Source organism: Oryzias latipes, chromosome 17 (genome assembly GCF_002234675.1).
Source record: "Oryzias latipes chromosome 17, ASM223467v1".
Classification (NCBI taxonomy): domain Eukaryota; kingdom Metazoa; phylum Chordata; class Actinopteri; order Beloniformes; family Adrianichthyidae; genus Oryzias; species Oryzias latipes.
The window spans coordinates 14,015,605-14,039,293 of record NC_019875.2 but is presented as its reverse complement, the minus strand read 5'-3'; the positions used below and the strand labels follow the sequence as shown (position 1 = coordinate 14,039,293).

Sequence of the window (23,689 nt, the reverse complement as noted above, 5' to 3'; positions counted from 1 at the left end):
ACTTTTATTAGTTTATTTTCAAATGATGAACTGTTAAAAAAAAGAACTAACAGATCATCTGTTTTTTTAAGTCCCACAAAAATACATAAAAATTGGTTCATGGATTTTATAAATTGTGGATTTGAAAGTAAAGTTTGATATTATTTTATGTTACCTTTTTATTTTTTCTTCTGCCTGTTTTGTCACAATATTTATCAGGCCAAGAACATAAAATGTCCTGACAACAATCTTGTTATTTATTTAAAGTTCTCCTTAACTCATAAGAATTGTGTTTTCTTTTTTCTTCTGCAGGTTTATGAAATTAGCACCGATGTTTCTAGATCCCAACTTCAAACGACTAGGGAAAGTCAGCGGCTACATGCCTCCGTTTGGGTTCAAAACTCAAGGTAAGAATGTTAATGACTGCTAAAGCTTTTTTGTGCTACAAATGGTAACATTAAAAGAAATTCTTGAACAGATCATAGGGTAGACATGTATTTATCAGGGGGAAATTCAGTCAGTCAGTGTGGTGCTGTGATCAAAACTGTTCTTTTGATTTAAAATCAATATTTACAGAATAGACTTACATTTATAATTTAATCTTTTTTTTAAATAAAGAAGCAGACAAAAATACCAATTTCTTTGAAAAAATACTGGAAAAGTGAAATTTTAGACAATTACAAAACATTTAAACAAATGTCAAAAGAAGGTTCAAAGAAGGTTCTCAATCCTAAAAAACATGACCTGAATTTATTTAGTTTTGTATGATAACTTTCCACTCTTCAAAAAATCAAACAGGAAGTGTGTTGCACATGGTTTCATCACTTACAGGTCTCATCATCTACCATCGTTTTTGTAAATAGCTCTTTATGTTGTGAAATGTCTGCTTTTTTCTTCATCAAATCACTTTCATGCATTCATGTCATTATTTCTTTATTTTTTTATCTACCTCTATTTTCAAAGCCGCTTTTCACTAACTTGATCCTTTTCTCTCTCTCAGTATTTGCTGACTTTACTTTAGATGATGTTTAAGTCAAAATACTTTATCTTAGTTGTAAAGCTCTTTGCCAGATTCACCTTTTTGCTTTTGTTTGTTACCTTTGTTGCCTCAGCTTGAGTCACGATGGTGGGTGATGGCTAATCCATCACAATGCTCACAGAGTTCCTTAACCATTAGATGAAAGTGCAAACAGTGCATTTTTCTGTGCTTTCCACACCGCTGTAGTGATGGGCCGTTGGAAATGTCTAAAGCAGTTAGTGAGGTGTTGCCTTTTTTAATGTCAGAATCGTCCAACCTCATGCACGGATGTTTACCTTTGCTGGTTCCAGTTACTGGTTCCATCTATATATTTTTTTTACCTGACTCCCAATCTGCAAAAAAAAAAAAAAAAATATCCCCTGATTCTTTAATGTCAAACTTGATGAACTCTCTTATCTGAAGGATGATCTGTGGAGGAAAAGTAGAAAACATAAAGGAGCTTGATTTGGGGAAACGGTTGCGTTCGATTTGATGGACGGAGCTGTCAGAGGAACAGATCACTTGAGAGGTGGAATGTTCTGGAAGAAATGTGTGACTGCCGGCAGGTCAGATTGGTGTCAATAGAAAAACTCATCGGTTTGATGCTGGGCTGCACAGAAAGAGGTCTAGTGGAGAACCTTCGATTTCTTAAAATGATTCTTTTTTTTTAAACTTGCGGTGTAGTTTACAGCATAGAATCTAACATTTCAATCTTCCTAACTAGATAAATCATGTACATGTTTTTCACATTTATTTGACAAACCAACATGTACAGTGTGTTTGTTACAATCAGTGCACTGTACAGTTTATATAACCGCTCATGTTGGTACGAGCTCGTTGTCCTCCCATCACCACTTGAGCACATTGCAGTCGCACTCGTTTCAGACCTGAACACACTACAGTAGCTCAGATATGGAACCGGCATCATGGGAACTGGGGAGATAACGTTAATCTCCTTGACATAGTTTCAATACTTAACAGACAGATGGTACAGTGAATGTTGCCTTTGTGCTCCGGAAAGTTCCCTCCGCTGTCATGTGAGCGCGCCCGCTGCCGCTATCAAAGGCGCCCTCCCTGCGCGACTGTTACACCTGGTTTCTGTTTTCTCCACGGCCTGTGATGGCAGCGTTCCTTTTGAGTGGTGCTCATGTGGAGAGATGAGACGTGTGGATCTTGAATAGAACCGCCACAAAGGATTTTGAACGGGGCAGCATGGTGGGGAGATTGTGAGAGGGAGTTGTATTTTTAGTTTTCTTTGTGCAGAGAAATATCTTTGGCACACATCAGCCGTGGCTCGGTGATGGCTATGAAGCCTTCATTGTGTCTCGGAGGAGAAAGGGGCGTTTATTCTAGCGGCGTTTTTTGTGTGCGTTTGAGCGTTTCGTAAGCTTCCTGTTTACATAACCTGCACTTGTGCAGATAAACTAATCTAAACTAATTTTTAAGTCTTTAAATATAATAGCAGGAGAGCAGATTTTGGGGAGATAATGTGGGATTACATCATTGTAGTTCTGCGATGCTCTCACATCCTGGAGGATTAGTGTCTTTGGGTAAGGTTGATAGTGCTTTATTCCAATTTTTAAATGAGCATTTTAAAGTTTTTATTTTCCTAAATGTTATTACCCTTTGACAATTTCCATCCACTCAGGCCTGTTTACAGTTTCAGGTGTGTTGAGTTCTCCGTGTTGACGGCACAGATATTCACACAGGGGTGCCTGCTCACTTTAGATCTTAACTAATGCAGATTATTGTAAAAAGATAGAACATCGAGAGGCTTTTAGCCTTCTTCATCTCTCCTCAATAAATGAAATGTTCTCGTTTGTGGAACCAAATCCATTTTGGGACTCATTCTAGATAGGTAGTTAAAGACCCACTCCAATAAAAATATAGCGTTTTTAGTGTTTTTAACATGTTCTTGTGATGTTTTTCTCACGATGAAGGGCTTGTTAAAAAAAAAAAAAAAAATTTTATGATATGTTGTTTTTATATGTTATTATACAATACCTTAAAGCCCTTCTCCGATGAGAATCATGTTTTTTCAGTTTTCACATGAACGTGTGGCAATTTTCTTATGAAAGAGAACAAACGAAATAAAAAATCATTTCATTTTTGCATTTCTGATTGTTTCTAATTTAAAATCGCTGTCAATCAAACTGTCGCAAAGACGCTCGGTTTGAATAATGAGCCGATGTGATGTCAGAACGGCCCAGGAGTGCATACGCTTTGCATCTATTTAAAATTAAACTTAGTATGTCTCATTTTTAAGTATTCTTTTAAGTATTTCGAAAATTTCATTTAATTTGCTGTGAATTCAACAATTTGCACGTGCTAGCAACCAATCAGTTCTGAGACACAGCCAGTGCTGCTAGCTGATGCAATGCAGCCAAAAACTTCCAAAAACGTCCTAATTAAAGCACCACTAGGAACGTTTTTATGTTTAAAAATTGTCATAGGGGACTTTAAAGTATGATACAGTGAGCACAAAATTTACAAACAAAGACTCTCATGGAGTTTAATCTTTTTAAATCTATATTTCATTACATGAAACTACAATGGAGTACTAGGGCCACCATAGAAATAAAGAAAAAAATTCATTTATGAGAATAAAGTTGTAAAATTATGAGAGTCAACATTTTACATGAAAAAACTCTTTAAAATTGTGAATCAATATTTTATGATAATAAAGTTAAGATTTCATAAGTTATAAATTGAAAATGCATTAGATTAAAGTCAAATATCTATGAGACAAAATGCTATTTAGAAGGAAAAAAACAACAAAAGAACCAATATCATGTTTCAGTCTAATAGACGTGGTGTGCATTGTACGCGGTTATTTCAGCGTTGGGTTCACAAAAAGAGAAAATCTAAATCTAATAGTGAGTCTGCATTGTTTCATTATAAGTAGATGGATATTAAAAAGAGTTTGCAGGAAACTGGGATTTCTAAACCGTTTATGCCGTCGGCATTATAGTTGCAGACATCCAAATGCATTATGCCACCTGGATTCTTCCTACCATAAATAAACAAAGGACTGCATTGATGCATTTCGTCGGCACGTAGTGTGAACAGGCGCTCACATAATCAGCTGTATTTTTCAAGAAAGCATGGCTTTTTTCTTATAAAATTATGACTTTTTCCTCATGATTGTATGACATTATTCTTGGAGATTAATTTTTATTTTTTCATTTTTATTGTGGCTCTAATACTCTGTTGTATGAAACTTTCCAAAAGTGTAAAAAAAAACCTCTTGTATGTGTCCTAAAAGGCTCTCAATAGTGTGAATCTCATTCCCACAATTAAAAGAAAAAGCAATACATAAATAAATAAAACAGGTGAATTCCCAAATCTTAGAAAGAAAACTGTTTTTGTTTGTAATAAATCTTCATGAATGACATCCATTGTTTGGTGTGTTACAGATCATAGGTTGATGGAGCCATGCATTGAATTAGTCAGACAGTCCTTTCTTTGTCACCTTTACCCTACCTAAACGTTCTTTTTGTTTTTCCTTTGTGAGGGGTGGGGCTGAATGATAATCATCACTGACCACTTGCTAACACCATGATCTCATAAATCTGCTAAAGGCATAGCATTGCTTTTGTAGGGAGCTCGTTGTGTCTTTTGAAGTTCATCGACTCAGGTGTGATCTCATCTGCTGTTTTTTGTTGCTCCTGAAGGTTCAAGAGTTCCATACGAAGACAGCATCTGTTTGTGTTTGCTTTTCCACATTTCTCCCATTATCTATGCCATAATATATTGGCACTTTAGAACGGAGTTTTCTTATGAGCTAATAGAAAAAAATAAAGGCTTTTGATTGTTTAAGCCAGGAGTCTCCAAGCCTGAGGCCATGGACCGGTACAGGTCTGTGGATCTCTCAAAACTGGGGAGCAGAATAAAACATGTTAACTTACTTTTCCCCCCATTTTATTTATTATTTTTACTCTGCGAGAATTTTTTTATTTTTATTACTGAAGTCTATGACTCACCTTTGATGCAGGTCAAGTTCACTGACTGTATAAAAGAACTGGACTGAGTGACCCCCCCTCCTCCCTCATATTCCAAAGAGGAAGTACCCCCTGGCTTCAAGAAGCCAAAATCTCATAGACCTCTATAGAGAAATATAAAGCTATTACTCAGACATTCTATTTATGAGAATAGCCATTCTTGCTCTAATACCTGTTAAACATCATTTTGCTAATCCTAATGCTAATCCTAATAGGATTTAATTATATATTTTTTCTGTAGATTAATTTGTTCAATTATAAACTAACCAATCAGATGCCTGAATAAAAGTATGAAGTCGCACGTTTTACTGACGGATATAACTGAGCCCACTTTCAAGTGGAAGAGGTGATCTTCTAACAAGCTCACTCCTGATTAGTAAGAGTAGTTGCCATAGAAACGTTGACTCAGACCAACTCGGACTGATCACTGCCTACTGACAACTTCTGGTTCCAACATGACGACATCCATATCGTGAAAAAAATGGTGACTAAATTGACTTCATTTCGTTGAAGCTGGGAGTAAACCATTTTCTATGGTTGAGGTCGTACTCACTTAGTTCAGTTATCATATACAATGGTCAAGACAATCTCCTCGGTCTGGTCTTAAATTCATCTGCTGCCTTCTTAACGCAGCTGCTCTCACCGCTACATTGAAACAATGTTTTCAAGCTGGTGAAGTTGACAAAAACAAAGGTCTTTGGAAAGTTTCTTTGCATAGAGAAGAGCGAACGAGAAAAACGCGGAAGGGCCTTTGACTTCCAAGAAAAAAATCTATTTCCCAGAAAAATCCAGGTTTCTTTACTCAGTTTATGGAATTATTGTGACAGTTGTTCTCTTTTGTGTGCAAAAAAAGTTTTAACAGTTTGCAGACATTTTACCCACGATAAAGATTACGTTTGCCCCTAAAGGTTAAGGAAAACCTGAAGCTATAAAATTGAACGGCAACATGAGCCTCGTATAAGCTAGTCTGTATAATAATCATCTAACAATAAACCCGTCGGTGGCTTGAAAAAAAGGTTGGAGACCACTGGTTTAAGCTCCACCTTTTCCAGGAACATACATTTGTTTATATGTAGTGTGACACCTCCTGCAGTTCCTCTGCGTTACTCTTAAATTTTGTCATTACAAAAGTTTCCTGCTAAAATAATGTCTGGACCTATAGCTATTCATCTTTGGCTCCACCACAAGACATACTTGTCTGAAGTGTTTACCTTTTGCTTAGAACAATTAGCTTCTACATCGTCCTCTGGAAGCAAGCGCCAGCGTCTGTAATATTTCACTTGGAATTCACAGCTTGGATCCAGGTGTGGTCCTCAAAGTTCTGTTTACGCTACTCGGGGTGATGCTTGACACCTGACATCGACACCACATCCAAATAATAAGTTGTGGATTTGCCAGCCTCTCTCTGAGATGTGCTGCTCAATCACCCTGGCAAATGGTCCTAATGAATAACCTGAAGCAAACAGCTGTAAGGAACCAGTCTAAACTATTACCCTGCCCCGACTGTTGCTCCTGGCTCCTGTCTTAAGATGCAGCAATCATATTTAGAAGAAAAAAAAGCCTCATATATTCAAGAATCTCAAGTTACATTTTATTCCCGATAAATCCGAAAAATCCATTTTGGGTGTCTGGGTCAAAGAATGCGGCTGTACTTAGATCTGCTCCTTGGGTGTTGTGAACATGAATCGCAAGGATGACAGGTCTAAAGATATCCAGGATGAGCAGAATTGTGTAAACGATCTAATGTTGGAAGCATGACTCCAGCAGAATGTCCTAAAGAACACAGCAGGTATGCACGCTATGACTAAACATTCTCATTTCTCACCCTGAAATCAGAGGGCGAATGCAAGGAGACGAGCTCCACATTGCCCTCCTCCGCCCACACTACCTAGGAGAATGTATTTGTTTAAAATTTGCATTCTTCCCTGAGTGGTTTTATGAGGTAGTTCCTACATGCACACACATACCATTCTGAACTTTTCATGCCAACTCCTCCCAGTTTTATGACTTTTTTCTTCTCCTTCCAGCCTCTCCACACCATTCCCATCAGTGTCAGTTTAGGTGTTCCTTATCTACAGCTGCATAAATGGAAAGATGTGCCCTCCCCTCCTTAATGGATACCACTTGGATTAATAGTTTTCTGTGTTGTTTTGAGTTTGTTGGAGTCAAGTATGTGATTTTTTTTTTTTCACATATGAGAAACTTTTATAACCACAAACTCCAGAAGGGTTGTAACTTTAAAAAATTTGAATTGAATGAAGAGCTAAAAAAACTGAAATGAAAAGAGTTAATTCTTTAAACAGATATCAATCACATGACCAGGGTTGCTTAAAAAAAAAAAAAAGATCGAATAACTCAATAAATTCATGAATCATTTTTTCTTGAAAGGCGGGGCATAAAGTAGCTCTTGTGTTGGTTTTCAATGGAAGAATTGCTCATTTTTTACTTTAGAGATTGCTATTGATTCTTCTTATCCTGATTGTGGTTTTGTTTTGTTTTTCCTTTTTCAGAAAAAATCTTTTTTTGTTTTGAATTTATTATGTTGTTCTAGGAACCTTTTTTTTAAATCATTTTCCCCCTTAGATTAGTTTAAATCACCATTAATAGAGTTTTGAATGGAAATTAGAAAAATAAATAGAAATGAAATAGTTCTGCCGCTGATATTTCCATTCAGTTTATTATCAAAAAAATGCATACTGTCTAAACTTGAGGCTCCTATTTTTCCCTTTAATATCACAGAACATAGCCTATTAAAGCTGATTTCGTATTGGGGGGCGGGGTTACCTTTTTTGAAGATATGGCTGTGGCTCTAAAGATATGATTTATGAAAGTTCTTTAAGTACTAATATTTTCTAAACAAAAGTGCAGACCAATTGTGTTTTGGTTTTTTTTCATTAGCTTGTAGGACGTGGACTCATGGTATCGGCATTTAATGTCCATATAAAGACTATATTGTCTAACTATTAATTTATTTTTATAAAAGACACCTCTTACTATAAAGTCCAAGACATCACCTGGATGAATGAGAACCGTTATAGACTTGTAGGTCATGTTTATATTCTATAATCGCCAACCAAAAATGATGAATTTTAGACTCCTCCTCTCATTGGTCATTTTTCCACTCTGAAACTGTCCTATTTCAACAAGTCTTGGTCTGCAAGACTGGATAGCGCTTCAATGCCATGTTCAGATATGGGTTTTGCATAGCAATGACAGATTAGCAATGACAGAGTCACACTTGGCGTCTGCAAATGACCCAGTGAATTTTGTTTACTGATGATGGTTTATGGAAGAATTCCTGGACCCATTCCCTGGCATTAACACAGTCACGCTGATGTGTGACATGGTGTCCCCTGAAGCCCAGAAAACCACAAACATCCAATAAAAGGTCTTTGGCATCTCGACTATTTACAGAGAGAGCTTCAAACTCTGTGCTTAAGTGACTGGCCTCTATTATTGTTTACATTATTTGGGGGAAATTAAGAAGTGTAGTGTAGTGAAATTTTTTCAAAAAAACATTAACAAGCAAGTTTGCTGTGAAAGGCTGTATTAATGTTGATTTTCTCATGTATTCATTTTGTCATTAAATATATTTGGGTTTTAAATTTAATTCCGGGCAGCAGCTTTTTGTCTTAATGGCATCTTGTTTTTTTTTCTTGGTCCCTGCAGAGAAATTAATCAGCAGCATCTTAAGTGAAACAAAGTATTATGGACTTGGAGAGCATTTAGACAGGTATTCCAATTCTCCTTCATGTGTCAGTATGATGTGTGGTCAAATTGAACTTACTGTTGCTTGTTCTTAATCCTAGCCTCAGCTGTAAAAGATGCATTATTGTTGGTAATGGAGGGATCCTGTCCAATAAGTCTCTGGGCTCTCGTATAGATCAGTACGACGTTGTGATAAGGTAAGACTTTGGCGTACGAGATCACCAACAGCGTTAAACCAAACTCTGACTTACATTTAAAATATTGAGAGAATGCAAATGTTTTTTTGTTTTTTACATAAACAAGAGTTCTTGAACACACATTTTACATATGGTGTTCACATTGACTGTCGCCACTCTATTCCGATTGTCTACCATGATCAAATTATTTACAAACATTTGGCCCTTCCGTAAATTAAAAAGGACGCACCCAAACACCAAATCCGACCAAGGGTCAACTTGGTTTAACTTTCAATGCGTATTCAATGGCCATGCATTTTGTTTTTATAGCTTAAAAACTGGCTAAAAAATGTGCAGAGTGACGCGTGAACGTAAGAGTTTTGAACGCAGAAGACTGAAACGCACATTTAGGCCCATTACCATGACCTGTAATCGGTAACTTGAACGCACGTTACCAGGGCTTGAGTGAACATAGCATAAGAGTGCTAAAGTTGGGGAGTAGACTCGTCTTAATATTTTTGACGTGTCAGGTAAGTGGTCAAAAATGCAACTAAGGTGCAAGAGAACAGGTGACAGCAAAGGAGAAGGCCATTCAATAGAGTTATGAAGTTATTTGTAAAGCAATGATCTCTTTGTGACTGTTCCCCACTATTCTGAATTAACTTGGAAAAAAAACCTACAAGTACTGGAAATTTATAATGCAGAATTCATTTGTCTCTTCTTACAGACTGAATGAAGCTCCAGTAAAAGGTTACAGCAAAGATGTTGGATCCAAAACCACCATGAGGATTACTTATCCAGAGGGAGCCATCCAGAAACCTGAAAACTACGAAGACAATTCGCTTTTCGTCTTTTCTGCTTTCAAACCCCTGGACTTTAAATGGCTTAAACAGATGGTCTACAAAGAAAAGGTGGTAAGAAGTAAAACTCTACTCTTTATACTGTCTAAATACACAGTCTAGTTCAAACGGGTGCCATTAATACAGGTAATGAGTGGAGGATAGTGCAAAGTTATAGGTCTGTGAGAGCCAGAAACCATCGTTTTTACCATGAAAAATCCCCTTTAGTTTCCTTTTTCTAGTGGAAAATAGCAGAAGCATTCAGTCACCTGCAGTACAAACCTCCCAGGGGAAATCCAGGCCTATTTTCTCAAGTGATTATAAGATAATACAGAAGTCATTGGTATTTGTTTTTAGTACTTTATGCACATCTGAAATACCTGAAAACATGGAGAACTTTTTACATCTCTCAATCTTACCTCACTTTATAAGAAATCTTTTGTGCCCCAACTGAGATTTTCTAAAAAGAGATATGGTTTAGTGAAATGGGTCTTTTTAATCACATTTGTGTTCTTTGCAACCAAATGATCCTCAGTATTTTTATTGTATGTTTTAATCAGGCTCTACTGTCTTCATCACTGCAATCTTTTATAAACAGGCAAAGGCACTTTTTTATTTAATCATTTTTAGCCTTATGGCTTTTTTTGTCATGTAATAACTAAATTTAAATGTCTACAACTCTGACATAAACATCAGAAACGTTTGGATTTTGTGCAGATCGCTGTTTTAATTGTCAGGTTTGACAGACGTGGGTTCTGCGAGGGCTCTAAATCTGTGTGGAATGTAAAAGAAGTTTTTCTTGTTATGGTGGGGACATTAACAAGTGGGTGTCATTTGTTTTGAACAGTTCCCGGGTTTGTTTGGTTAAACCAACTGGCTCCAGTGAAACGCTTTGAGAACGTTGTGTTACGTGACCTTATGTGGTGCCTGGAGGGCTTTTTTTCATTTACCGCTAGAGCCATCGAATAAGACGAGTGCCTTTTTGAGGAAAATATGCAATTTACGGCCATCATCATTTTTGAAAACTCCAAAGCCCCAACATGTTAACCCAACCTCAGTCTGTGTGGAAGAACTGAGGTGAGCCTGAAACGATGTTCTGACAAAGCTCCTGGATTCAGAAACCTAAGCTCCGGTCTCTATATAGAAACAGGTTGGATACAAATAGTTTATATAGTACATATGAGAATATAAATGGGATTAATTTTTATTTGACTTGTTTCCTTTAATATCAGTGACAATAAATGATTACAGGACAATGTTTTGCAGACAGAACTGTCAAATTCTGCTTTGCTGGCTCTAATGCCAGGTGCTTCTTAGCTACCAGGTATTAAATATATTATCAGGCCTTCAGTGACCAGCCATTGTCTGGAATAATTCAAAGGTGACTTTTGTCAAATGGGAAGAAGTGATGGGAAGTCAGGATTAAAGCAGTGAAGGAGAGAGCAATGCAGTTATCGCGTTGCATAGGAAGAGCGGAGAAAAGCGAGCTGAGATCAAGCAATTATATGAATTTGGATTAAAGGGGAGAGAGAAAAAAGGTAAAAAGAAATAGGACAAAGGGATAATAGCTTGGAAAAGGAAAATGGGCTTTGGAAGGCAAGTCAAATGGAGGGAAAATGGCTTGCTTGGCAAGCTGATGACCCCTTCAGTATTTGATAGGGCCCAGATTTTTCTGGCGTGTCAGAGGGGAAGGACAGTGGAAATAGCTGTTTGAGATAATTGATCTGGCCTCTGGCGTCTTACTCAGCTTCCTTTGAACTGTTGAGGGGAGAAGAATGTTTCTCATTGCTTAATAATCACGGGTTGTTTGCTCACCAAAGAGCAAGTGAAGTTACATTTAATGGAAAAAAACACCCCTTAAGTCCTATCCCTTAAATTGCTTAAGTAAACACCATATAAGCTGCTTTCAAAATATGTGTATATGAACACTGTTAACTCAAATGAAATGAATTAAACAGTTCTTACATATAAAAACTTTCAACATGGCGGACATAATTGAAGGACATAAACACATCCAGAAGAGTGCTCTGGTGCCAGAAGAACTCATTAAACACTTAAAGGAGCAATTGATTTTTGCAGTTAAGATTAAACTGGCAGATGGTCATATTTTCCAGTCATTTATAGTTGGATCTCACCCCCTACCCCCTTCCCTTTCACCCGTTGGATGCTTTCTCCTCCGTTATAAGCTTTGGGATCTTTTCAGGGGTTTACCACATTCCATACCCATAAGTCCGTCATTTTCTGTGTCGGTTCGCAATGCTGAACAAAATCTGTTTGACATGTGGACGAGTCTAACTACACGATTTCAATGGGTGAGAGCCTCATGAAGCTGATATTGAGATCCGTGTTGTGGTTTTCCCGGGGAGGCAGATGTTGGAGTAAAGGAGTGATTGACACTCATCAAGGGTGTTTACTCTGCTCATACCGGCCCAACGATGATCCACTGATCGGTTTCTCCCATGTTTTAGTCAGTCATGACACAGTACAGACATGTGAGACGGGACCACACAGTTTTTTTTAGGTGGCCGAGGGTTTATCCACCCCGTTGAGGAGTGAGTGCTGCTCAGCTAGGGGAAAATCTAGTAGTTTTTTTATTGCTGAATATAAGATTTAGATCTAATATGTCTTTTTATGTTGAAATACAGGAGGTGTGATATTAGTTAGATATAAACTTTTATTCCACGCACACACTATAATATTATATAGAGTGAAAAAGATGGTCAGTAATCTGGTGCCTCTTTTGACATTATTGCTGACTAGTCCAGTTGACGTCTGCCTACTTTGTCCTTCAACTGTGCACACTGCTCCTCAGCCTCTAACCAACTCCAATAGCTGAGCACATCCACAGCGTGCACACTCATTTCCTAAGTGGCATTAAATGAAGCCTTTGATTGGGGCTGGTGATCGGCCAACAGAACTTTCCAGCAATCAGTACGGCCGATCAGCTTAGAAATGCAAATTGGGCAAACTCGGCACAATGAAAGGCTTTTGAGGGTTGTGCATCTAAATTTTTGTTTTTAGGACAATTCTTTTTTTCCCACTTAAAGAAAATGCTTTTAAACCTCTAAATATCTGTTGTTGATGGCAAAGCCCAGATTTGTTGGTTTTGCTGTGGGAAAACCAACCATGTGCTTGAAGCAAGCATGACATCTGTGGTGTAGAAGTTCACAGATCACAGCTTCGGTTCCTGACTTGCTTGCCCATGTGTCAAAGTGTCTTTGGGCAAGACACTGAACTCCACGTTGCTCCCAATGATTATGGGTTGGCTCCAGTGTAAGGCAATAGAGCATCCATCAGTGTGTGTGCATGAGTGAATGGGACTGTGACTGTAAAGTGCTTTGGGCCTTAAAACAAGGTAGAAAAGCGCTATATACAGTGGGGCAAAAAAATCCTGACACTGCAGAATTTGCGTCTCTTAGTGTGTTACTGATGGTAGCCTTCGTTACTTTTGTCCCAGCTCTCATTCAGGTCATTCACTAGATTCCCCCGTGTGGTTCTGGGATTTTTGCTCTCCGTTCTTGTGATCATTTTGACTCCACAGGGTGAAATCTTGCGGGGAGCCCCAGATGGAGGGAAATTATCTTGTTTTGTATGTCTTCCATTTCCTAATACTTAATTTCTTCACACCAAGCTGCTTACATATTGCAGATTCAGTCATTCCAGCCTGGTGCAGGTCAAGGATTTTGTTGCTGGTGTCCTTAGACAGCTCTTTGGTTTTGGCCATATTGGAGTTTGGAGTGTGACTGTTTGAGGTTGTGGACAGGTGTCTTTTATTATAATGGTATAAACAGGTGCCAGTAATACAGGTAACAACAGACAGGACAGAAGATCCTCTTACAGAGGTTATTACAGGTCTGTGAGAGCCAGAAATCTTGCTTGTTTGTAGGTGACCAAATACTTATTCTCCATGATAATTTACAAATAGATTCTTTAAAAATCAGACGATGTGATGTTCTTTTTTTCTTCTCATTTTGTCTCTCATAGTTGAGGTATACCTATGATGAAAATTACAGGCCTCTCTCATCTTTTTAAGTGGGAGAACTTGCACAATTAGTGGCCGACTAAATACTTTTTTGCCCCACTGTAACTATACACCATTAAGGGAAAGTGTATCGTTTTCTTGAATAACACCTGGTGGCGGCCAATTAAAGAAGTCACAAGTGAGTCTAACTGTACTGAAGATGTGGCTCTCAAAAAAACTCAAGTTCCTCCTCCCTCATTCACGCCCAGACCTTCTAGTGGAACATTTTAGGGTTGGGTGAAACGTTTTTACTGAAATGGCCTCCAATCAGGTCCGGTGTGCTCACATTGTATCAAACAACTTCTAGCTGTCAAAACTGCCTCTGCAGTTTTTGATTACGCTCTCTAAGATTTCAATGTCTGACCCCATATAAGCACCGGCCTGATTTATTCCTAGACTGCTCACAAATGGCCTCGAATATGATTTTCCTCGTCAATCCGATCTGTTTGTCCTGTGTCAAATTTCAATTTTGCCTCCCATTTACAGCGAACACGCAGAGCCGATGCTCACGCGCCGCGGTTGTTTGCATATGTGAGGTTATTTTTATACAACCAGTGAAGGATATACAGCTGGGGGTAAACACATGGTTTGAAGGGAGAGAGTTGGTGTTCTCTCTCGACTGTTTGTTTACCAAAGCTTTCCTCGGTCGCTGCAGGCCGGAAAGATAAATGATTGGTGTGGATAATTTGAGAAATATTCCTTTTTCAGCGGAAATGTAGCAAAGTCTCAAATCTCGATGACAAGTCCATGAACATCATCTACGAGGAATATGAAAGGAGTACTAAATAGTAATAATCTCAGATATTTTTTGAAAATTCCCCTGCAACTACATTCAAACTTTTTTTTTTGCGTTGTGTACTGTAATTTTTGGCAGTCTGTCATTATTTTCCCTCCCAGAAGTTTATTATGAATTCGTATGTTAGCGGCTGTGCGGCTCAGGAACAGCAAATGGATCTGTGGAGCAGCCTTAAGCAGCGTGCATACATGCATCTATAAATATTTACATGCGCGTAAACTTGGATTTTGAGCGCTCTTTATCCGGATGTCACTAATTACCACAAGGGTTGTGTTACAAAACCTTCTTTTTTTCATGCTCTGTCCACTTCAAAAACATAAACCCAGTTTCTTTTGATGTTTGTAGTCGTCGTCGTCGTTGTCTTGTTTTTATGTGCTTTTAAGGAGGACTTGAGTGTTCGACGACAGGTCACTGAAGGGATGGATTAATGTTATGGTTAGACATCAGTAGCTCTTTTTGTGTAAAGCTGAGGAAACGCCACACAACTTTTAGTCTTCACTTGTTTTTGCGAAGACTTGGATTAAGACACAAGCTGACTTTTTTTTTTTATGATGACTGATTACCCAAAGAACTGTGCCTGATTAGGGTTTACAGACTGTGATTAGTCACTAAAGCCACATGCAAACATCGGCAGACGTCCTGAGATGCTGAAAGTTAACAGGTGTATCTTCACACCTTGGAGTTATTTCTTTGGATTAAAAAACACAGTTACAGCATATGTTCATAAATGTCAACACCAATGATCTTTTCTATACATTTGCAGTGAACCCCCTACCCAAAAAAAACCAAACAAACACCACCCCAAATACGTGAGAATTTTGTCTTTATGTCAAAGAGTTGAAGAACCACAGTCATTAATCACTTTTGACACAATCATCACCCCGCACATAAATGCGTGTGAACGTAATCTTTTGATGCCTGCTAAACCAGGTACACATATGGTGAAATTTAGCATCTTGTAAACCCAACAAAGTTCCCCAGACAACCTTTACTGTGACAAACACAAATAAACAAAACTTTAAAAATGCTTTAAGTAAGCCTCTGGAATCCAGTTCATCTCATTTTAGTAATCCGCTCTATAAACATCAAACACAACCACATCCTTACTCGATATTTTACAGCACCGAAAGGCCCCAAATGAGCCAAACTGAATGAAGGTTGCTTAACAAGTAGGAAGGTACATCTGCCCCTAATGCAGACTTGATATGAGATTACAGTAGAGAAAACTAGAGGTCAGGTCATTACCTGACTGGTAACTGGGTGGTTGTGGTTTGCTACTTAAAAATCATTAAAAACCTCAAGTTTGTTTGTGGTGGAGAGGAAGGGGTTTAAAGCCAGCTATAGTAAGCAGCATATTTGAAACCTATAACAATTCTCCAGTCGGCCCAATTGTCCTATTCATTGTTGCGCGAATTTAACCTGCGGGTCCTACAGAACCTATGGACATAGACCAGGGACATCCAAATAAAGGCCTTGAGGGCCGGCCCCCTGCAGAAACCCTGCCTTATCTGCTGCTGATTACCTGGGTCAGGTGTGTTTATTTTATTTTAGTTATTGATTTATTTATTTTAACTTGTCCTGTCCAACAGCTGGGCAAACAGATGAGAGCTGAAGGCCTCTTGTGTTGGACATATTTTACTTTAACAAGTTTATTGGGGTTATGGATCTTCTGACAAACCAGAGGTATGTCTGAGTAAACCCCTTTTGTAATTGAGGCCGTTACCAAGGGCCCAGTACCCCCTACCAGGGATGGGGTAAGGGATAGAGGGGGGCGCTAAAAGAACATCTGCTGCTTGCTGGCAGTGATGTCAAAGCACCCCCCTACCAAGGGTCCTACGTGTCTAAGGTGCAATTAAAACAGGGGGGGGGGGTGAGCTCCTCCCCACAAGGTGCACCCCCCCCCATCACCCTAATAAGATATTATATGAGGAAGAGGGTAAGTCAGGGACAGCTGGTAGACTGTCCCCGGTTGTCAAGCCAGACCACCACCAGGTTTAGTCAATATGGAGAGTCAATGGTGGTATCTATAACCCCTCCCCCAGCATGCACACTCACACAGGTGTGTTCATGAATAGACAACAAAAAAATCCCTATGTAGAGAAATTAGACTCAGTCGGATTTGTGCGTGCGTAATTCTTGATTTGTGCGTAAATTAGGATTTGTGCATAAATTTGGATTTGTGCGTGATTTGTTACGCACATAATACGTTTTGTGTATAAGTTAAAAAAATGTAAAATGAAAAAAATACAAAATGCAATTTACGTTTGCACAAATTAACATTACAACAGCTTGAAACTACTTACACACATCTTTCAAAAACACGCACGAATCCCTTGTTACGCACACACGAAGCCAAAGTTACGCACGGATCTACCGCAACACTGTTTTGACGTCTCACAAATTCGCCCGTAAGTGCTGCGTTTAAATACCAGTGGAATGCTCGGTCATTAGAATTTTCCTATCAGCCTTACCTTCTAAACGTATTTCCTTCAGTGGGTGTAGCAGGGCTTAAAAAAACTTTAAAGGAAAATAAAAATTATTATCTGAGAATGTGATGTTCACTTTTAAACGCTAATATATATATATATATATATAGATATAGATTAAAAGTATATTATTCTCCGAGACTCCGAATTGATACAAAATGCGTAACAGGAATGACCAGTAGGGGGCACTGTTTTTTTTCTTCCGGAAAAATCAAAGGCAGTCAGACTGAGAGAGTCACGGGAAGAATGGTGGCCTATCTCGGTGGTCAGCGCCCCGAAGTCAGCAGCCTCTATGTTTAACACTAACGTCTACTGTCTTCACGTATTGATTGAGTCATTGTCTGGATACGTTTAGAAGAGAAGGCTGATAGGAAAATTCTAATGACCGAGCATTCCACTGGTATTTAAACGCAGCACTTACGGACGAATTTGTGAGACGTCAAAACAGTCTCACTGTAGATCCGTGCGTAACTTTGGCTTTGTGTATGCGTAACAAGGGATTCGTGCGTGTTTTTGAAAGATGTGTGTGTGTGTAAGTAGTTTCAAGCTGTTCTAATCTTAATTTGTGCAAACGTAAATTGCATTTTGTATTTTTTTCATTTTATATTTTTTTAACTTATACACAAAACGTATTATGTGAGTAACAAATCAGGCACAAATCCAAATTTATGCACAAATCCTAATTTACGCACGCACAAAGCAAGAATATGCATACACAAATCCTAATTTACACACAAATCAAGAATTACGCACGCACAAATCCGACTGAGTCTAATTTCTCTCCATAAATCCCCAACAAAAACGTTCTTGAGCCCAAAGTGCATTTGTTTACTTTTATTGTATACTCTGACTTTATACCCACACATTTATTCCCCCGGACACCAGTTCCTGGTGGATTTTTAGGGAACTGCATCATCTGGTTCTTCCTGGTTTGCCTTAAATTCAGGTAGAGACGATGGAGTTCTGCATCCAACATGAAAACATTTATTTTATGCTTATTTGAGACAGTTTTATGAACTTTTGCTTCAAGCCACAGTGACGTCTTCACCACAAAGAGCTGCAAAAGTTGTTTCAAACTCTGCCATTTTTTAAAGTTAATTATTTCTTTTTTAGCATTTTTATGTATGTTCAGGGAGGTGCATTTTATGTGTTTCTTTCACTTTAATCAAGGAAAATGAGGCCCAGTCCAGCAAACATTAAGACCCTTTACAAGTGTTGGAACTTTTCTTTTTGTTTGCTCTTTTTTTTACTTCTTTTCTTCTGTTCGCGTCAGTTTTTTTTCCATCTATTTGATCTGCCTGCCTACAGTAGAATCTTCTCACCACGAGCAATTGTCTGTATGTAATCCTTTCTTTTAAGCTCCCTTTTATGACAGACTCTTTATAGCTGTGATTTTTCTGCAGCTGTGAAAATCATCGAAACAGACACAAATCAGTAAAGACATGTTGTTGACATCACTAGCTCAAAAAAACATATTTTTTTGCTGCGTTCATGTTAAAAGTTTAGCAAATATTCATTCAAATGCAGGGTATTTTGTGGATTTTCGTATTTACTGGCACAAAAAGAGGTAAATAGACATATAAAACTAAAGTAAATAAACCTGTGATTATAATTTTTGGACAAATTGCAAAAACTTTCATTTGCATTGTTTGATTTAAAGCAGACTTAAATTAGACCTTCCAGATTAAAAAGGAAAGTAATGGAAGTCGGATTTAAAAAGAAAAATTGAGTAAGTAACTAAAAAATATGAATACTAGAAAAAGCGTTTGCCAGCTGATAATCAATGTTGGGTTAATGGATTGCAAAGTAATGAATTACTGTAATTGAACCACTTTTGTCACTTTACGAGTAACGTAACAAATTACATTTCAAATTTTATTAATTAATTACAATTACTGGACTATAGAAACCCTTGTTACTAAGGTTTTGTAGGCTTTGACATTTTCTCTCTGTTAAATGGAACAAAAAGGAGGTTAATAAAAAAACGACTTAGTGGTGCATATCTGCATATCTCCATGAGGAGCAGTAGGTGAGCAGCAGAGCAGAGGCCCGCCCCGTTTACTGATGTGTCGGCTGAGAATGAAACAACTTTATTGAAACAACTTTAGTGTGAAAGACAAGAGCTGACTTCTTCCTGGGAGTAATTTTTTTTCTATATTCTTTACCCTTTCCTACTTTATTTTTCTCCCTAAGCTGCATGGAGGCATTACATAGTTCTATTCTAAAGAGAGGCTTAATTTCAGATTTGATAGAGATGAATAAAGGCGTCGCAGTTTTATTCACAGCTCAATTTGAGCAGTGGCGTAAACTATTTGTTGTAACTTATTTTTGTGTCATTTTTCACACTGTTGTCTGAATTCGAATAAAGCCAGGTCATGTCTTGAATCAGGTTCATACTTTGCACAAGGTCATTGCTTTAAAAATGAAGTTAAATGAAAGACAAGAGGATGTTTTTGTGTGCAAACTTTTCCCTTGATAATTTGTACACGAGTGGGGAAAAAGTAATTAGTAGTGAATTACTTTTACAAAAAGGCAATAAGTTAATTTAATTATTTTAATTTTGATCCAGTTACTAAGTAAAATAATCAATTACTTTTTAGAAGTACTTTACCCACACTGCTGATGCTCATAGCTGAACAAGCAGACATTTTTTAAAAACGGACTGCTAACACATGAAAAAAATTAGTTTTGCCTTGAAGTAGTCCTAGAAAGCTATTGTGAACGATGCTTGAAGTGGTGCAGATGGTCTCACGAGGAACGGCCCAGAATTGATATTTCGTTTTGCTTACTACCCTTCCCTGAATGTTCTCCACAAATACTTATTCTAATAAACCACGCCCATTTATTTGTCTTCAAAGCTGAATCAGGAGTAGAGAAGAATCGGAACAGCTGTTGTCATGGTTGAGTGAAGCTTTTGGTAAACAAGTGTTTCAGCAGCTTTCTGTCTGGGCTCAAATAATACATGTACCACAATTTATGTTTGACCAAAAGACGGATTTAATATGGAACCTTAATTCTACATTTTCTAAAATGTGAGAAGAACTTTTATAAGACGAGGTTAAAGACTTTTAAAATTGCCACTCTGCGTGCTCAGATGATAAACATATATTATGGCGTCTATATTATAAAAGGAAAAAAAAATTCCAAAACTTTTTAAAAGTTCTCGGCTAATGTAAGGGGTTAATTCCCCACCATTTGAATTAAGCCACATAAACTCTGCAGCACCCTCTCTTCCAACAGCTCCAAATTATTACAAACTAATTCCCTTTACATTTCTCAAAACCTGTTTTTTTTTTTTTGTCTTTATTGCTTTTAAATAGATCCCCACCCTGCGACATTTGCGTCTGTGTGCATGTTAGGTCATTGCTCTGTAAAAGTGAGAGGCGTGTTTGTCACATGCCTCTCTCCTTCCCAGAACACCCCCCCCCCCCCCCCCAAAAAAAGCATTTCTTTCTATTCGGCGCATTCAGACGCTCATATCCAAACGACACCGCTAAATAGATTCCTGGCAAACACAAACTGTGTTGACAGGAGAGATGAGCTGCTGTTCCTGTTGTAGCTTGCTGAAGGCTCAGAGCTGAGCTCACGTTAAAAAAAATAAAAAAATAAGGGCCGCCGCGATCCACAAAAGCCTGTGGACTTGTTGCTGCTGCTTCGGCTAACACTCACACACGCAACCACACATTGGGAGTCGTGCATTGCTGTAATAAAGGTTGCAGGGTGGGTGCTCGGCTGTTTGAACAGGTGATTCCCATTCACAACTGTTGATCCGATTGGCTTTGTGCCAATAGAAGGGCAGACCAATAGGAAGCAATCTATGAGGTAAATCCATCATGTGCTGTTTTTTTTAACTTTACATTGGGAGAAAGTTGCTGTTCTGAGGTCGAAGTTTTTTTTCTTTTCGTCTAGACCAAAAGAGGGTATTTTTCAGGACGTTTCTTGGGATACATGTGGATTTTTATTTTTTTTTATTTTAACCAAGTTGCATACTGCAAGTGTCTTAGCATGACTACCTTATTTTGATGTTGTTGCTGCCATGTCTAATTGGTTTTTGTAGTAACACGTGGTAATTGTTAAATAATTAACTCTCTTGTTACACCCTGAGGTGAGAGTGATTTGAAACATTTCTGTTATGTTTCCTTTTTCAACCACAAGTGTTGGTTTACTTCACTGTTTTTTTTTTGTTTGTTTATTAAGTGTGCTCATGCAAACCTTTTACTTTGTCAGGTTGTGTTGATTTGTTATGCTGATGAAAGTAGCCAAAGCCCAAAGCTGTGAAAAGTAAACAGCATTATAATGCGAGAGAGCTGGAATTACTTTTTAAAGTTGTGCGATATGTCATGTTGGTATAACTAAAACATTTTAGAGAAATATTTTATAGAAAAAAAAATGCGTTCATCCATTTCCAACATTGTCCTGTTTGGGGTCGCGGTTGCCTTAACCTGTTCATGTTATTGACTGGGGGCAGACTGGTCTGCTGCATAACGTAACGTCAGTGAGGCTGTTGATTTATCGTCCACTTGCGCACATGCATCTTCTTCACCATGGCTGTAGAAGGGCGCCTTTGTTGTTGCACCTTCTCATGACAGCTTCCACACTGATGGGTCATAATTGCCAATGGCCTGCGAGCCCCGCAACCGTACTTCATCCATTAAAGGCCAAAAAAGTCATTTCCCTAATGAGTGGAGGAAGGGGTCTGGCTCCTGGCTGGCTCCTGTGTTTAATGTCACCAATTCAAAGGATAGTTCCACTTTGATGTGTCCCTAGTAGTGGTCCTCCCCATGGGAGGTGTCATGTGACAGATTTCTGTAGTGTATTTCTTATAGATATGCTGGTACGTACCATCAATATAAAAAAAAAGACTAACTGGCGGTCTTCTGTTTGTCTTCCCTGTTTCCCCACACCACCAGAGGGGCATGGAGGGCTTTTGGAAATCGGTGGCCCAATATGTTCCTCGAGCACCGGCCGACATGAGAATCCTCAACCCCTACTTCATCCAGGAGGCTGCATTCCAGTTCATAGGCCTGCCATTCAACAACGGCCTAATGGGCAAAGGGGTAAGATGCTCACTCTTTTTGCCTAATTTACAAAAGTGGTATTTGATAAGGATTTGGGGGTTAAAATTGACCCAAGTCTGTAACTTACTGAAAACAGCACACCTTTAACACTGGTTGATTGGAAATAAATGAATCTGTATTAATATGTACACCATTCCCTGGTTTGTTCTGGGTTTGTTTGTTTTTTTTTTGGTTTTTTTTTAAAAAGAGGAAAAAGTTGAGTGAAGCATTTTACCAAAGTAAAGAAAAGAACCCAAGTAATGGCCATTTGTTCAGCGACTGTTTGCCCAACAACACATCCAGGAAAATGACCACCGTTTAAATACATCAACAAGCATAGAAGCTGAACACAAGAGCTGTTCTCTGGTACTGTTGAGATACTGACGTGGAAAATTTGGATGGTACCCTCTCATTTACTTGCAGAAAAAACCACAATGGCCACTAAAATACTTAAAAACTGTTTAAAAAATAAATAAATAAATAAATAAAAGGAGCAGTTAATGCTGGTAGTTATTTTCTTGTTTGATTTTTTTTTTTTGTCTTAAAGTAGTGCACAAAGGTGAAGACTGACTAGCCAAACCACGGTGCAAAAGTATGCGGGGCAGTATTTGATGCATAACATGTTTCATTACTTGAAGCAAACACTCAGAGTATAAGAGAACAGGAAGTACAAGCTGTGGAGCGCAGAAGTAAGCAAATCTCTCAAACAAGAATCTATCAACGGGCATGAGAATTGGGATTCAGAGAGAAACGTTTTCAAAGCATTTTAGCATCTAAAGAAAGTGAGTAGGTGTGAGTAACTAGATGGTAAAATGACTCAGATTAAAGCCCTAAACCACAGTGAAAAACACTGCCATGCTAAGACTTCCTCCTGCACCTCCATCTATACAACCGTTTGTAAACGTTTGCACTTTGTTTGCTTCTTGTTTGCCTCGAGAAAAATCGCGTGAAAAAACGACAAGAAACATTTCTGTCCTCAGGCTACTGTGTAATTATACCTCTGGTAAAATACATCACCCAGTTATTTAACGTTGACTGATATAGTTTGTCATGTGTGTCATTTTCAAGTTTTGGTTTAAAAGAGGCCGAGAAAAACAAATGCATTAAAGCTATAAAAACATAGAAAAAAATAGTTATTTCGTTATATAGATTATTATCGGTTTATACTAGCCAGTTCTCATTGACACCTAATTAAGTGTTGAAATGCTCAGTTTGTACCAAAACCTCAATCATGCGGAGTTTTCTTTTTGCGAAATCTCTAAGTTATGCTTTTGGTATGTCGATCAAAAAAAAACGTTGCAACCGAAAAATCTCCAGCGGCGCGTAGAACAAATTTTTCTAGAAATGCAACCCCTTAATTTGCTAAAATGAATTTAATTCTGTATTTTGTTGAGAAGTCGTTGCAAACATAAGATGGCATTTGTAACTGTTTCTGATTTTGGTGGAGTGGTGCTTTTGAAGGCTTAGTGGCTGATAATCATTACTTGAAGTATTTCTCGATATTGAGATAGGTATACCCCTGTGTACTTGATTTTATTTTTACTATTCAATTTAAAACAAAACATGCAGTCATTACTCAACATTTAAGATTTCCATGTATGTAGCTTC

General features: G+C 38.1%; 1 protein-coding gene across 13 annotated transcripts in view; it reads left to right on the top strand.

The window, feature by feature from the left end:
- st3gal3 (ST3 beta-galactoside alpha-2,3-sialyltransferase 3) overlaps positions 1-23,689 on the top strand; it is a 61,509-nt gene that overhangs the window by 28,548 nt on the left and 9,272 nt on the right. For 12 of the 13 annotated variants that reach the window (XM_011486305.3, XM_011486309.3, XM_020710641.2 and 9 more), the window contains 5 exons: positions 292-386; positions 8,668-8,731; positions 8,808-8,903; positions 9,610-9,796; positions 21,935-22,081. In XM_011486305.3, the coding sequence (XP_011484607.1) occupies positions 292-386; positions 8,668-8,731; positions 8,808-8,903; positions 9,610-9,796; positions 21,935-22,081 (589 nt within the window). The remainder of the gene's footprint in view (positions 1-291; positions 387-8,667; positions 8,732-8,807; positions 8,904-9,609; positions 9,797-21,934; positions 22,082-23,689) is intronic. The other variant, XM_011486310.3, reaches the window with a different exon arrangement.